The sequence below is a fragment of the Calliphora vicina genome, chromosome 4 (assembly GCF_958450345.1).
Source record: "Calliphora vicina chromosome 4, idCalVici1.1, whole genome shotgun sequence".
NCBI classification, from domain to species: Eukaryota; Metazoa; Arthropoda; class Insecta; order Diptera; family Calliphoridae; genus Calliphora; species Calliphora vicina.
Genome location: NC_088783.1, coordinates 119,086,832 through 119,103,427, shown reverse-complemented (window position 1 = coordinate 119,103,427; position 16,596 = coordinate 119,086,832). Strand labels below are relative to the sequence as shown.

Below are 16,596 nucleotides of genomic sequence, written 5' to 3'. Positions count from 1 at the left end.
TAAGAATTTCTAGTTTTTATCAGATTTTTAAAGAAAATAAGTAAAATTTTGATATTTTTATTAAAAATTATAAACAAAAAACCTATTTTACAAGAAATTATAAAGAAAAGATTCCTTAGAATTAAAAAATAAATTAGAAATTTCAAGTTTTTAAAAAATGTTTGGGAAAATAAGTAAAATTTTAATATTTTTACTCAAAATTGTATGTAAAAAACCTGGTTTATAATAAATTACACAAAAAACAGTTGTATTTTTTACTTTTTTCTTTAATAAATCTTATATTTCCTTTGTATTATAAAATAAGTAAGAAAATTTCAAAATTTTAATATTTTTAATAAAAATTGTAAATCAGAAACATATTTTACAACAAATTATACAAAAAACATTTGTAATTTTACTTTTTTCAGTTTCTAGTAAAAAACAATAATGATATATTTAGGATTTAAATTTGACCGATGACATGGGTTTGATGGCCGCTATAGTTTGAGCCTCAGCCTCGCATAGACCTGCACCATGTCAAATCGCACGATCTAGGTGACCAGTTCACTCATCTATACGTGAGATGACCATGCCCCCAAATCGCTCGTGCAGAATGTCCAATGTGACATGAGCTGTGTGGCACATAGCGCCGATCATCCAATTCATGCTTAAAGAAGTTGGTAATCATCAACCTATAGCACTCGCCGTTGACAGTGAAGCCCTGGCCAACATCGTTCTTAAATAAATATGGATCGAACGCCGCCAGCCCAAAATCTACACCAAACAGAGAATTTTTCTGAATGCATTGGACGTTCTTGGATCTCATTTGGATTATCCATTCATTCAGAAATCGCTGAAAATGAAAATTTGGGTAAGTTTCCATTTCATTTCCATTCCACAATTTTATCATTTGCACGTGGTGTTGAACGCTATATCGGTCCTTGGTGATCTGGCAAAACAAGAATCGATAACGGTATTAAATTGCCCACGATGTCCTTATTATAGCCACCATAATAACTTGTTAATAATTAAATATTTCCTTTAAATTATAAAATATGTTTCTTTATTCAATTCCATTTACATTACATTGCTTTGCATTGAGTATTTCCTTATAAATAGATTTTAAAAATAATACTTTTTGTTCAATTATTTAAAATCAAAATAAATTTTGAAATAATAAATCCGGATGTGACAGAGTTTTCTTCAAATTCCTTACGCTAATGCGATTTCTCTGTTGCTTACGATCCGAAGTGCATCTAAAAATGTTCAAGCAAATTGTGAGATAGATAGAGAGAGAGAGAGAGCGATAGAGGACAACAAATATTCAGGAATTTTGATGATTATGGATAAGGGAACGAGGTAAAGGTGTTGGTAATTGTGCTGTATTAGCAATATTATCTAGACTTTGGCTATATTTTTAAAATTTTATATAAAAAAAATTAGATTTTTGGGTTAAGAATTCCTAATTATAACCAACAACTTACTGAAATATTTTTTGATGATATTCGATCATGATTTTAACACAATCGGCCAGAATTTCACTTTCTTTTAGCAGCAGGTGTATGTCTTGCATGCGGGCACCTGATTGTACGCTATGAAATATGGAGGGTGTTACAGACAATGATAACGTTTCGGCACTTATATGTTGTAAAGGTACTTTGGTTAATCTACGAAAAAAGATAAAGCAGCAACAATTAAATTTATATGGGTTACTTAGATTATATTGTGAACAAATATTGTTGAGTAATCAGGTTTTAGTCTAGGCTAACTAACATACTTATTGAAATGTGCAAATAAATATTCCATAGTATCACGATTCACTTCCGGCAGGGAACGTATCAGTCTTTTTAAGATTTCCAATTTACTAGGCAAATCAGTCAACACTAGAAGAAATAATTTATTATTTAAATATTTTCTTATATAAATAATAATTATTAAAAATACTTACACCACTGATTGGGTTTGCCTATAAATGTTTTAGCCTCATTCGCCGATACTAAGGGACTTTTGATTTCTCTTAAAAATAATTTCAACACTCCAGCCAAAGTATGTATATCCACATTGGTTTGCCTCAAGGCCATATAATCATTGGCATCTATGCTAAATCTTAAGGCCTGCATTTTATTATAATCCCCACATTGTCTATATATACCCTCAATCGGTTCGCTGGACTTGCGATACTTATCCTCGATTAATTGACAGCAATCGACCACAATTTTGGGCACAGTTTTGTGTACTTCATCTTTTAACACCAATTCGATTTCAGTATCGAAACAGGGCTCATCTAAAAGGGTTTAGAAATAATTTAAAGTTAGATTAAAGGAATTTTTTTTGGTTTAGGTTCAAAAGGTCACAGTGGATGAGACTCTTTTATAAGAGTAATAAGCGTAAAATGGCCAAAAGTGATGAGAAAATAGGTTTTTCACAGATAATAGTTGTTTTGTGGCTTTAGAGCCGTTAAAATTCAGTAAAAGAAAAAATATGCTAAAATATGCAAAAATATGTTTTTTAAAATTGTTGCGAAAATTATAAAAAATTACGTTTTAAACAGATACTAGAGGTTTTATAATGTTAGTGATGTTAAAATTCAGTAAAAGCAATTTTTGCAAAAAATGGCCAAAAATTAAGAGAAATTAGTTTTTTAAGGTTAATGTAGGTTTTCTCTTGTTAGAGCTGTTAAAATTCAGTAAATGCAAAAATATGCTTTTTAAAATTCTTGCGAAAAATGTCCAAAATTTAAGATATATTAGGTTATTAACAGATAATGTGTTTTATCGTGTTAGAGCTGATAAAATTAGGTAAATTCAAACATAAGGAAAAATATGCAAAAATATGCTTTTTAAAATTCTTGCGAAAAATGGTCAAAAATGAAGATAAATTAGGTTATTAACAGATAATATGTGTTTTATGATGTTAGTTATGTTAAAAATCAGTAAAAGCAAACATATGCTAAAATATGCAAAAATATGCTTTTTAAAATTCTTGCGAAAAATTACCAAAAATTAAGAGAAACTAGTATTTTACGGTTAATATAGGTTTTCTTTTGTTAGAGCTGTTAAAATTCAGTAAGCAAAAATATGCAAAAATATGCTTTTTAAAATTCTTGCGAAAAATGGTCAAAAGTTAAGATGAATTAGGTTATTAACAGATAATATGTGTTTTAACGTGTTAGAGCTGTTAAAATTAGGTAAATGCAAACATATTCTAAAATATGCTTTTTAAAATTCTTGCGAAAAATGGTCAAAAATTAAGATAAATTGGTTATAAACTGATAATATGTGTTTTATCGTGTTAGAGCTGATAAAATTAGGTAAATTCAAACATAAGCTAAAATATGCAAAAATATGCTTTTTAAAATTCTTGCGAAAAATGGTCAAAAATGAAGATAAATTAGGTTATTAACAGATAATATGTGTTTTATGATGTTAGTTATGTTAAAAATCAGTAAAAGCAAACATATGCTAAAATATGCAAAAATATGCTTTTTAAAATTCTTGCGAAAAATTACCAAAAATTAAGAGAAACTAGTATTTTACGGTTAATATAGGTTTTCTTTTGTTAGAGCTGTTAAAATTCAGTAAGCAAAAATATGCAAAAATATTTAAAATTCTTGCAAAAATGGTCAAAAATTAAGATGAATTAGGTTATTAACAGATATGTGTTTTAACGTGTTAGAGCTGTTAAAATTAGGTAAATGCAAACATATTCTAAAAAATACGTTTTAAAATTCTTGCGAAAAATGGTCAAAAATTAAGATAAATTGGTTATAAACTGATAATATGTGTTTTGTCGTGTTAGAGCTGATAAAATTAGGTAAATTCAAACATAAGCTAAAATATGCAAAAATATGCTTTTTAAAATTCTTGCAAAAATGGTCAAAAATTAAGATGAATTAGGTTATTAACAGATATGTGTTTTAACGTGTTAGAGCTGTTAAAATTAGGTAAATGCAAACATATTCTAAAAAATACGTTTTAAAATTCTTGAGAAAAATGCTCAAAAATTAAGATAAATTAGGTTATTAACAGATAATATGTGTTTTATCGTGTTAGAGCTGATAAAATTAGGTAAATTCAAACATAAGCTAAAATATGCTTTTTAAAATTCTTGCAAAAAATTACCAAAAATTAAGAGAAACTAGTATTTTTCGGTTAATATAGGTTTTCGTGTTAAAATTCATTAAAAACAAAAATATGCTTTTTAAAATTTTTGCAAAAAAATGGCAAAAAATTAAGAGAAATTAGTTTTGCGAAAATTTTCCAAAAGTTAAGTTTTTTACGGTTAATTGGAGGTTTCGTGTTAAAATATGAAGAAAAATTAGGTTTTTAAGAGATAATAGGTGTTAGAGCTGTTAAAATTCAGTAAAAGCAAACATATGCTAAAATATGCAAAAATATGCTTTTTAAAATTTTTGCAAAAGATGACCAAAAATTAAGAGAAACTAGTATTTTAGGTTAATATAGGTATTCGTGTTAATATTCATAAAAATCAAAAATATGTTTTTTAAATTTTTTGTAAAAAATATCCAAAAATTAAGAGAAATTAGGTTACCAACAGATAATATGTATTAGAACTGTTAAAATTCAGTAAATTCAAACATAAGCTAAAATATGCAAAAATATGCTTTTTAAAATGTTTGGAAAAATGGCCAAAAATTAAGAGAAATTTGGAATTTTAAGGATAATAGGGGTTTTATCGTGTTAGAGCTGTCAAAAATTCAGTTAAAACAAACATATGCCAAAATATGCTTTTTTAAATTTATCCAAAATATGTATTTTTTTTGTGTTAAAACAATTTTTTTTATGAAAAACTCTAAAAAATTATTTGAAAACTTGTTTATTTTTATTTTTTGGGTCATGTTTCTGATCGTTTAGAAAATATTCATAAATTCACTATTATTTTCTTACCATTATAAATATTCTGCTCCTTCAGTGTCTGTATACTGGGCCGTTGTTTCCAAAAGTTGGACAGCTTTAACCAGGCTGCCAATTTTGAGGGCTGTACTGTGGCTCCCACTGTGGAATCTTTTTTCACCAATCTCATGCTTGCAGACTTTTTGGGTTTAGTTGGAGTTTGCTGCAACTGCTGCTGCTCCCTAGAAAATTGTTCAAATTTCTTGCACAAATCTTGCACCTGAATAGCCATTGCCTTGGTTGTCTTGTCTTGATTAAGCAATTGCTTTTCCAATTCCTCTATTTTCAGTTCCAATTTCTGTAAACGTGCTGCACACTGTGCCGATGAACAATTAGTATTGTAGGATGAACTAGTAGAAGAGGAGGATGAAGTCATTTTATGTAAATCCGTTGAAGAGGCGGATGATATGGGTGTGAGTGGTATTTGAGTATTAACATCCAATTCGTAGAGCCGTGTCAAGTCTCTGGTGCTGGAACTTTTTAATAAAGTTAGCTTAATGGGTCTAGGACGGGGCTGATTGTGTAAAACTTGTGCCTCAGGTCGGGAGTTCAAAGGTTTGGTGGTTGTTAAAACGTTAACACGTGTGAGGTTACTGTTCGAGCGCGTATAACTGGGAGTACGATCGCGAAAACAATTCATAATGTTTTTCTGGCCTCTACGTTCGTTGGCTGCTGAGCCTGCATTGGCGATAAGAATGCCCGCAGAATCTGGTGTTTGTGGCGAATGAGGAGAGTAATTATTAAATGTTGATTGCTGCTGCTGCTGCATATTTTATTTTGTAAAGCCTGTAAAGTGCTAACAAGGGAAGGGAATGGGTGGTAAGCAGCAGAGTTTCAGTACTCGTATGTTTAACTTGCGGTCAGTTTATAGTTTATTTTTTATACATTTATTTTTATCATGCATTGGTTGGCTTTATTTTTATATGCAGTTTTGTTTGCTAATCACTCAGGCACATCATTATTTTTTTTTTATTATTACATTTCGAAAACATTTGCAGTTTAATTTAAAAATTCTTCTATTCTTTTATACACTTTTGAATTAATTGTTCTTTTTACAAACTCTATTCTTGTTATGACAAACTATGCATTTGTTTTTAGTTGTGGGAGCCTATAGAAAATTGATTCCCATTGTATCTTATCGCTGTTCTAAACAATAACAAAAAAAAAATATAAAATATTTCATTATTCATTATCATTTAGAAGAGTGTACGAGCCATATTTATATATTTTTAAATATAAATACGTTATTTATAACAGTTACTCATTACTCTCCCACTCTCTCTCTCTTTATTACAGCTCTTTTAACTATATCTTGGTTTTGGAAAAAAACAGAGAGCATAATTTTGTTAATCGAGGGGGATTTTGGAGCTGATTTTCATTGACTTAAATTATTTTGCATTTATTTAATATTTTTCATGTTTTTGCTGTTAATTTGTTGGTATTTATGTTGATTACTCACTGTTTGTATTATAATTCTCGTTAAGGTATTTGTTTACTTGGCGTGGCGGGGTAATATTTATTTATGTTTTAAATTAAAATGGAATTTAACCCTTTGACGTTTTAAGTAGTGATCAGTTACATTTCTATAGAATTTAATTTAAAAGTATTAATTTTGATCTATAGAGAAATACACATAGAACGGAAACTAGAATAAAAATGAAACAAAAAAATAAAATTACTAAAAAATAATCACACACAAACAAATGTGTTTTTGTTTTCACATACAGCCCAATTATGAATAAAAAATTCCGCGGGAGTTTGTTCCCCGGAAGTCTTTTCCCATTGTATCAGGCCTGTCACACATTTTGTTCGGAATGGTTTCAATTCCGTAGTTTTTATTCCGATAGATTTCGTTTTAGGTTCTTCAGCGTTTTTCATATTAAAACAAATGTGAAGGTTTTGGTACAGAAATTTATTAAAAATTTTAGAAAACCAAATAATTACAATCAAATATCAATTCCACTTTGAAAACTGAAAGTGGTTTCATTCCGAAAGAAATTTTCGTTTTACTATTTCTGAAGAAGCAAAATACGGAATTAATTCCACTTTCGATCGGAATGAAATTCTGTGGCAGGCCTGTATATGAATAGGAAAGATGAGAAAAGGTGAAAAACTCCCGGGGAATTTTTATTCATAATTAGGTTGATAGATTTTTTTTACTAATACATTCTTACCTCTTAGGTTCTTGAAAACTGAGTTAGGTTTTAGCAAAGTGAGTTTCCGATCTTGAACATTCAGCTACAAATTTGTAAACAGCAAATGTTTGGTAATTCCTGTCGATAAGTAAATCATTGAAATTTATATTCTCTATACCCTGAATTTTGAAAATGTTTTATTTTCTTTTCGCAACGTATAACAATATAACTCCCAGTCATTGGTTTCAAATAAGGTTTTATAATTTATAATCACTTCTTTAAATAGACAATCGCTATTTAATCTAAAACCGCAGCTAGCTGTCCGCTAAATAAAAGTTTCACTGTTCATGATTAATTTCAAGGTTATTTTCAATTACACATTTATTAATAAATACATACTTACTTTAATTATTAATAAAATTGTAATTAATAATAGCTTAATTATAAAGAATAGTTTAATAATAAAGAAAACTTACATTTAAACTGTTGCCAGCTGAGAGAATTTAAGAAATTCGTACCTTTATAGGTTCAATGAACTTGCAATACTTATTCTCTCTAATTTCCAGCAATGGACTCTATTTTGGGTACAGTTTTGTGTCCTTCGTATTTTAAAAAACATTCGATTTTGGCACCATCGTCTAAAAGGAATTTAAAACCCTGTTAAGTTAGATTCTAGAATATTTTCTTCATCTAGGAAAGGTCTCTATCTATTCCGGGTTAATTTAAAAGGTTTTAGAAGCAATTTAAAGATAGGATTTCTAATTTAGGGTTAAAAAATCTGAGTTCTGGGGGTTTCTTGTGAAATCCGATTCTAAAGAAATCATTTTATAATTTCAAATTATAATTTTCAAAAATGTTCACCTAATTTTCACCAATTTTTTTTTTTTCGCCAAAATATTTTTTTCACCAAAAATTTTTTTTCGTCAAATTTTTTTTTTCGCCAAAATTGTTTTCACCAACATTTTTGCTTGTATTTGCTCCTTCTAGGAAGCTGTAAAAGTGATCATTAGTGGGACCGCAGCTTTCGTGGGAATATTTTCTGTCACGTCTGCAGAATCTCGCCGTTATTATTCGATCTGAATGTGGCCTCCATTTAGTCAGTACTACCTAGGCTTTCTTGCTCAATAGGAGAGCAACAACACTCGACTAACCTTACCCTAGTTCAACAATGTATGACAACCATAGATCACATATTCATCCCTTCCCGGCCACCTGGAGTCACATAGTCTCAATACAAACTACTTATAAGTCGTTATTTTCCTACAGACCTAGATCGCTGTTTTATGCAACATTTTATAAGCTCTTGTAATGTAAACCTCGCCATTGAGTGTCGCTAAGGAATAAAGTTCATACTGGGGCTGCATAATTGAGAAGAGAGCGACCAATTGCCTTGTATGTCGCTACAATAGTCTCATTATTCAAGCACCAAGAGGTAGCAGAGAGAGCTTTTAGATCTTAATTTCGATATTTCAATTTTTGTTTGATGTGATGCTGAGACAAAGCGCCGCGCCATCGTTAGATACGACAGGTGGTGTCGTTGATAAATATTTGTTGTTGTTGTAGTAGCAGCTTCAACAATTTTACAATATTTAATCTGGGGGTTCTGCAAGATCAAGTCCAAGGAATTGTGCTACTTCTGCTGGGTGGATCCATAAATCTACTGGACGTAGTGAAGTAGGGCAGGCTGGACAGTTGAAAATGTGGAGGGTATCATGGGGACCTTGACCACATACTGGGCATAAGTTGAGGACGGCACGGTCTATGCGGGACCAGAAGCCAGAACGACTCTTGTTTTACGCGGTAGAATTTTTTCGGTGTCTGCTATCAGTGGTAGGTGTCCTCCAAGTACGACATTCATACGGTATCCTGCTACGGTGGAATTGATGGCGTCTCTATGAGTGTCGTTCAAAGCTGTCATATACGAGCTGCGATCAAATGGATCCTGCACATACCTCTGTATGCTCTCCTCGTATTTTCTAAGGTCCTGTATGACATGCCTCGGGGGAGACTCCAACTGTGTGATGTCGAAGTTTGGATGGCTCCTCCGGTGATATCCCAGAAGGAACTGTTGCGTCAGCATGATGTTATGTTCCCTGACCGGTAGAACCTTAGTTTCCTCGTGAAGGTGGTGTTCGGAGGTAATTTGGAGGCAGCCTGTGACGGTCCTTAAGGCTGCATTTTGACAGCTTTGAATATTTCTCCAGAGTATTACTTAACGAAGGCCACCACACTGGAGCAGCATAGTTGACCACTGACCGGTCAATCGTCTTGTAGATTGCTATCAAGTTTTCTTTGTCCATACCCCAAGTGCTGCCAGCTAGTGCCTTGAGGACCTTGTTCCTATTTCGCAGTGGCGTGTGCTGAGGAGGTAAAAAGGCTATCAAAAGTGAACCCCAAGATTTTCGAGTGGTTCACTGTCCGAATTTGTACGCCGTCGAGCATGATGCCTAAGTTGAGTTTTACCTCCTTCGCCCAAGTGGTGAAGAGTGTTGCCGATGACTTCGTCGGTGTAAGCTGCAGGTTACGTGCAGTGAAGAAATTGTGGATTTCGTTGAGATAACCATTTACCAAACCGCAAAGATCATCAACGTTGTGTCCTCCACACCCTGTGGGAATAAATATAAATATTTGTGATCGATTGTGGTTGTAACGGCTCTGCTGTCATAGAAATTTCTTCCCTGAAAGATATTAAAAGAAATTTTAATTGTTTGTATTAGTGTGCATGATTTTGGGAAATCTGCAATCCTCGCCATTGATTGTCACTGAGAAATCAGATCCTTATGAAGCGGCATAATTGATAAAAGAGCAATCAATTGCTTTGTACATCACTACAATCGTCTCCTTGTCCATGCTCCAGGAGGATAAAGCACCTTGCCGCATGCCATTGGGTCATTTTCATCATTTAAATCAGTTTTTTTTTTTACTTTTTTTAGAAACTGTTCTCATATATAAAGAGTATGATGATGCTCTCATTTCCAGTTTTTAATGAAATTCTATTGTTGCAATCTTTTATTAGTTTACAATTTTAGAAAGAATTTTCATTATTTATTATTAAAAAAAAGAAACTATCAGCTCAATTATGAATAAAAATTCTCCGGGAGTTTTTTTCACTTTTCTCATTTTTCCTATTCAAATTCAATGGGGAAAAAACTACCGGGGAATTTTTTATTCATAATTGGGCTGTATGGGCATTTGAGTTTTAAAGATCTTAATGATCTAAAAAGTTTTATTTGATTGTTCTTTAATAAATATTGATATATTTTGAGTATTTAAATGGAGATTAATTTTAAAAGTACTCATATGAATATTGGCATTTTATTTGTTCCTCTACAATATATTTTAAAGCAAATCTGGAGGGTTAATATTGTAATTCAAGCCGCAAAAAAAGTTTTTCTATGTAAATACAAATCTTGTTACAGTGAGTCCAGTCCGTTAAAGCTTTCTTACTTTAAATTTTACCTTTTCATATTAAAAATCCCGTTTTCAAACAATAAAACTCTTTCAAAATGCTGGTGGTGTTGGGGGTGTGTTTTTTTTTAGTAATTTAAAGTGCAAATTTATTGAAAAAATAAATTTTTAACAAAATGTTTCATTATTCGTTTATTGTACATACATAATATAGTTATTGTATTATAAAGTTATTTGAATAAAAAAAAAAAATAAAGCTGCCAAAGTAAATAGTCAATAATAACAAGTAAAAAATATGTAAAAATATGAAAAGTAATAAAAAATTGATTTGAAAAATTCCCTAATTTCAGTTATGTATGTTTTTTTATTTACTTAAGGCCATTAAATTACAATTATATATTCTGTTAAGGGGCGTGGGAGGAGTGTAGGATATTTTTAATTCATTAAGATGTTAAAAGTTTGATAACATTTTGAAGGTTGTAACAAGGTTAACAATAATATTGATTTATGCTCTTTGTTGGCTTGGCTGTCTAGTCCTTTAAACAGGCAAATAAAACAAATGTAATAACAAAAAAAAATAAAAAAAATATTTTGTCTGTGGGGTCTTTTTTTCGCTTACTATAGAATATATAAAGGAAGTTTTAAATAGTTTAGAGTTTAACAAGTTGGCAACAAAATACTCATGCAGGTAATAAATTTTAAAGCTTTTTTTTGTTTTTACACTGAGGTATACTACAATTATGCACGTTTGTTTTTTGTTTAATTTATGAGTATACAAATACGTACAGATATATTCGAATTCAAGGTTAATTTAAACGGCTATTAAACATGTTTGGAATTACAAATATTTGATTAATTAGTGCAGCAATTTTGCTAAACATTTAAATAACAATAATAAAGAGCTAGTAATATTCAATTATTTTGACCAGATTAATTAATTCACATTAAGATTCTTGAGAATGATACATATATAATGAGTTTGTTCGATTTTTAGGCTGCAAGTTTCATAAACATGCAAACAAATTTAATTATAAGCTACTAAATAGCTTAATACGAAGCACATCAGAGCGGCCAGGAAACTGTTGTCTTTCAGTCCAGCTGCATTATCGGCTGATTTAATGGTTTGATCACCAATCATGGTAGACTCTTGTTGCAATTGCTGTGAAGAAGAACCTGCGGTTATGGGTTGCATGGGAGCCAAAGGAGCAGGGCCTTCTGCTGGTGTAGCTGGGGCAGCTGGAGCTGCTGGATTTACAGCTTCAGCAGGTGGTGGAGGTGGAGCTGGATAACAGGCAATCTTTTCAACTTCTATCATTTTGGTAGCATCCGCTGGATCAGTTTCATTAACGCGTACTGGCACACAGATAATGCCGCCTGGTGCTGGTGGTTGTTCAGGATTAGCAGGGGCTGGGCTACCATCAGCTGCTGCAACAGGAGCAGCAGCTGCTGCCATTGGCATGGCTGGTGTATCAGCTGCATTAGTAGCATTCTGAGGCATATCGGCTGGTACTGCAGCCATGGGGGCCAAAGGTGAGGGTGTTTCGCCGGCAGCTGGTGCTCCAGGGGCTGGTGTGGCTCCTGTATTAACCACAGTAACACCATTGGCATCTGTTGTGTTCATTACCTGTCCATTGTTAATGATTATAATGCGATCGTGACCACCATCGCTACTGCCTGCTGCAGCAGCAGGAGCTTGTTCCACAACTCTGGTTTGTGTGGGTGTTAAAACATGACCCAATATAGCACCGCCTATAGCTCCAGCAGCTAAACCAGAACCTAAATTTTGTCAACAAAAATAAATAAAAAATTCCATTAAGTAAACTCTACTTGTGTTTGTTTTTATTTTTGTTTTGTTTTCATAACTTATTATTTATTTTAACCCAAATAAGAAATATTGTTAATATTAAAAGTAAATAAACTTTTGAATAACAACACTTATTCTTTTGTACTCTTCAATATCAATGCCCCACAAATAAATTAAATTATCGTTTTTTTTTGTATTTTTTTTTTGTATTCAATTGAAAACTAATTTAATTTTAGCACCTTTGCCTATAGGGTCCAAAAAAATTTTATTATTTGCTTTATAAAAACTCCAAGGTCCTTCCTAAGTGTATCTTAGCTTTATAAATCTATTAATATTTGTTTCATTTTTAATTTATTTAACATTCTCTGCAGATTTTTTTTTCAATTTTGTATAAGAATTTTCCAGTTTGTTTAAGGGTTTTTAAAATTCTATTTAATTGCATATTAAACATTATTTTTATACCTTTATCATTCGTCTCTGTGCTGTAAATCGAATAATTTTCAAAAACGAATAATTGGCAAATTAAATATTCTGCAAAATGCACGAGAATGTATGTACATTGAAACAGGTTTTGTTTACTTGACAGTAAAATGATTAAATAATTTACAGAAGAACATCAAAATTCAGTGGTTGACAGACTATACAATGAAAAGTTTTAAAAATATTCAATTGTTGGGTGTATCAGACCTTTTTGTGATGATTTTTTCGATGGTCTGTATACAAAATTTAAAATTTAGTTTAATAGATTCAGGTGTTGTATACAGTTTAAAATTTGTATATAAAAGTTAAAAATTTCGTATAACAGTTTCAAAATAGTGTATAACAGTTTGAAAATTTCATATAAAACTGACATATTTTTATAAAAGTTGGAAAATGTTGTATAACAGTTTTAATTTCCTGCAACATTTTGAAATTTGAGTATAACAGTTTGAAAATTGTGTATAAAAGTTTGAAAATTTTGTATAACTGTTGAAAATTTCGTATAACATTTTGAAAATTTCATATAAAACTTTGAATTTTTTTTTATAAAAGTTGGAAAATGTTGTATAACAGTTTTAATTTCCTGCAACATTTTGAAATTTGAGTATAACAGTTTGAAAATTGTGTATAAAAGTTAAAAATTTCGTATAACAGTTTGAAAATTTCATATAAAACCTTGAAATTTTTTTATAAAATTTGAAAAATGTTGTATAACAGTTTTAATTTCCTGGAACATTTTGAAATTTAATTATAACAGTTATTTTATATAAAACTTTGAACATTTTGTATAAAATTTGAGAAAAAAAATTGTGTATAACAGTTTTAATTTCCTACAACAGTTTGAAATTTGAGTATTAATAAACGTTTCGATTTAAATTCGGCTAGTAAATATAGTATAACAGTTTCAAGTGAATGTAAACCGATTTAAAATTGGCGTATAACAATAAAAAAATAGTTTAGAGTAATAAATTCGAGTATAATAGTATGAAAATTATGTACAAAAGTTTGAAAATTGTGTATAACAGTTTAAGATTTTGTATACAATTTGGAAAATTGTGTATAACAGTTTTATTTTCTTACAATAGTTTGAAATTTGAGTTGAAATAAACGTTTCTATTTAAATTTTGTTAGTAAATATAGTATAACAGTTTCAAATGTATATATACCTGTTTAAAATTGGCGTATAACAGTTATAAATTTGTTATAAGAGTATTTAATTCCAGTATAATAGTTTATAATTTGTGTATAATAGTTTGAATATAATGTATAACAGTTTAAAAAGTATGTAACCATTCCAAACTTTTGTATACAAGTTTCAAATGTCTTGAAATATTTAAAATTTTTTTTTAAAAATTTTGGAAAAAATTGTGTTTTGAAAATTGTGTATAATAATTTCAAAATTGAGTATAACAATTTAAAAATTGTGTATAACAGTTTTAAACTTCTGTATAACAGTTTCAAATATATGTATACCAGTTTAAAATTTTTGCATAACAGTTGAAAACATAAAACAATTTCAAACAATTGAATTAATTCAAATTATATTACAGAAATTTTACATTAATATTTGTATAACAATTTAAATTTTCGTATGTATTCTGCAAAAACAAGTTTCTTTTATACCAAGAAAATAATCAATTATTTTTTATGTATAACAGTTTTTTTTTTAAATTTTTAACTTTATTTACTCAATATAAGCTCTTTACTAACATTTTAAAAAATTTTAATCATATTTAAGGTTTTCCCTAATACGCAAGACAAAAAAAAATGGTTTTATAATTCCCTGTCAAATGAATTTATTTCCCCTGATAGATAAACTAGTAGCAACAATTCTTAGTAACAATATTTAATAATTTTTACATAAAAAAAACTAGTTTTAAACTGTGGGATTTTCAAATATGCATTCAATTACAATAATTGAAATTAGAAAAAAAAACTTAGTCACGTTTGAAAAAATAATTACCAAGTGATATTTACACTATAACATAATTTAAAAAAAAGTATAAACTGTTTTATGGAGATTTCAGTTTAATGTAGGTGGCTGTATTTAAAACAGTTGAACGATCTACTCATTTAGTATTTATGAAAGTTTTGTTTTTATGAGTTTACTAAATATTTTGTTATCTATTTAGATCAGCTAGTGTTATATAACGAAACATTTTCAAAATGTATTTGCATTGTTATTAAACTAAAAAAGAAAAATTTAAATAAAGGTCATATGCACGCTTTTTTGTTAAAATGTAATGCTTGAATGAATATAAAGTTTGAAAAATACTACCGGTATTATGCATAAAAAATGTTTTCATTAAAAATCCCCTAAAAAAAATTAATTTTATGTATAAACTGTTCAAAAATACCAATTAAATTTATAACTTAAGCTCAATATTATTTAAAAAAAAGTCCCACTTACCAAAACCTAAACCAGACGAAGTTTGCTGAGGTGGTGAGGAATAGAGAACAGCACCTGGAGGCAAGGCATTACCAGCGGGCAAATATGTAGCGCCCTGAGGCAAGTTTTGTGGCGAATTATAGTAGTTACCGCCGGCAGGCATGCCACCGGGAGCATGGTAGCCACCACCATAACCTCCAGCAGGATAAGCACCACCACCGCCACCATAACCTCCGGGAACATGAGAGGGATTGTTATAGTATGTGGCGCCAGCTGGTAGATTATTTGGACTATGATATGTAGCTCCAGCAGGCATGGCACCTGGATTGTTGTATTGGGGTGCTGCGCCATAGTTGGTACCTGTAGCTTGGTTATAACTAGGGGGAGCTGCGCCATAATTGGGTTTCTGATATACCGGTGGTGCTTCATGCATATTAGTTTTGGCTCCTCCGGCCACATTCGAAGCTGAATAGGCTGGTGGTGGTCCGGCATTTCCTTGATTGGGCACATTCCAGCCTATAGGCTGATTGTTCGCTGGTGGAGTATTGGCCGGACGATTAGGTTGAGAATTATAGTTGGGATAGCTGAGTTTAGCAGCATCAGCATGGGAATTACCACTGCTACTACCACTATTGGTGTTATAAGTAGGCTTAGTAACACTGGTAGGCTGACGGCGTGTACTGTAACCACCGCCTGATGAAGATTTCCGATTGCTGCCACCCAAAGACCTTTTGGCTTCACATATTGGTGCCGCTATTATCAAAACACTTACTATCAAAGCGACCACTAATTTACGTGGTGCTGTAGACATTTTGTTAAACACAAAAATCCAATTTAATCCACCACAAATTTGTTCTGGAAGCTTTATTTTTCCTTTTTTTTATTTAGTATATTTTAACTGCGACTGTCACTCGTTGAAAATTTACCAAGAACTAAAACAATGTTTGTCAAAATAAAATCGTTAAACAAATATAAATATATTAATGCCGTGCTTGTGACTTGCTGATGTTTTTGTTGCGATTTAATAAATAATTCACTATACTAATTTAATAACCAGTTTACCTCTTTGCCTCCCCAAATTGTTGTTAATATAATAATTTTCACTTTATTTGTTTGCTTTTAAAATGAATACTGAATTTCACCAACAAAAATATATGACGCCAGGGCATAAATTAACAGGATGTGGGTCAAACAACAAGCAATACAAAAACAACAAACAATTGATTTTGGCAAAAATGCATAGAAATGTCAAATAGTGGTTGTTTATTGCTGTTGTTTACCAACAAAATCAAGTAAATTTGGCAATACTACCCAACAATGTATAAATCTGCTGGGTAAATGGCACCATCTTGCAATAACGGTTGAATGACGCATTAAACAACAAAAACAACATTAGCTAGTTAAGCAAACAATATGGCAGCACTTTCAAACAGCTGTGAAAAGAAAACAAACAAATGGCAACTTATAGTAGAGATAGTCTTGCCAACC

At 30.7% G+C, this 16,596-nt stretch overlaps 2 protein-coding genes across 4 annotated transcripts; both read right to left on the bottom strand.

The window, feature by feature from the left end:
* Positions 1 to 1,014: 1,014 nt before the first annotated feature.
* Positions 1,015 to 6,029, bottom strand: RhoGAP16F (Rho GTPase activating protein at 16F). Of its 2 annotated transcripts, none has more exons than XM_065509682.1 (5): positions 4,887 to 6,029; positions 1,928 to 2,263; positions 1,757 to 1,862; positions 1,464 to 1,646; positions 1,015 to 1,235 (listed from the first exon to the last, which is right to left on the bottom strand). In XM_065509682.1, exons 1-5 carry the CDS (start codon positions 5,659 to 5,661, stop codon positions 1,136 to 1,138), a joined length of 1,500 nt encoding a protein of 499 aa, XP_065365754.1. In that variant the 5' UTR covers positions 5,662 to 6,029; the 3' UTR covers positions 1,015 to 1,135. The 2 variants fall into 2 exon arrangements, with proteins under 2 accessions (XP_065365754.1, XP_065365755.1); XM_065509683.1 differs by lacking the exon at positions 1,015 to 1,235 and adding an exon at positions 1,242 to 1,388.
* A 4,505-nt stretch (positions 6,030 to 10,534) lies between these two features.
* Positions 10,535 to 16,307, bottom strand: LOC135956970 (nascent polypeptide-associated complex subunit alpha, muscle-specific form-like). Of its 2 annotated transcripts, XM_065507608.1 has the most exons (3): positions 16,171 to 16,307; positions 15,130 to 16,040; positions 10,535 to 12,211 (listed from the first exon to the last, which is right to left on the bottom strand). In XM_065507608.1, exons 2-3 carry the CDS (start codon positions 15,917 to 15,919, stop codon positions 11,460 to 11,462), a joined length of 1,542 nt encoding a protein of 513 aa, XP_065363680.1. In that variant the 5' UTR covers positions 15,920 to 16,040; positions 16,171 to 16,307; the 3' UTR covers positions 10,535 to 11,459. The 2 variants fall into 2 exon arrangements, with proteins under 2 accessions (XP_065363680.1, XP_065363679.1); XM_065507607.1 differs by lacking the exon at positions 16,171 to 16,307 and having other exon boundaries at positions 15,130 to 16,119.
* Between the last annotated feature and the right edge of the window lie 289 nt (positions 16,308 to 16,596).

Bases quoted from the DNA above. Each gene is read 5' to 3' on its own strand.
- RhoGAP16F (XM_065509682.1), bottom strand. From the start codon at position 5,661: ATGCAGCAGCAGCAGCAATCAACATTTAATAATTACTCTCCTCATTCG. The intron at 2,264-4,886 runs GTAAGAAAATAA...AAACCCTTTTAG, and splicing joins GGAGCAGAATATTTATAATG to ATGAGCCCTGTTTCGATACT. The intron at 1,236-1,463 runs GTAAGTTGTTGG...GAACATTTTTAG, and splicing joins TATCATCAAAAAATATTTCA to ATGCACTTCGGATCGTAAGC.
- LOC135956970 (XM_065507608.1), bottom strand. From the start codon at position 15,919: ATGTCTACAGCACCACGTAAATTAGTGGTCGCTTTGATAGTAAGTGTT. The intron at 12,212-15,129 runs GTAAGTGGGACT...GACAAAATTTAG, and splicing joins TTCGTCTGGTTTAGGTTTTG to GTTCTGGTTTAGCTGCTGGA.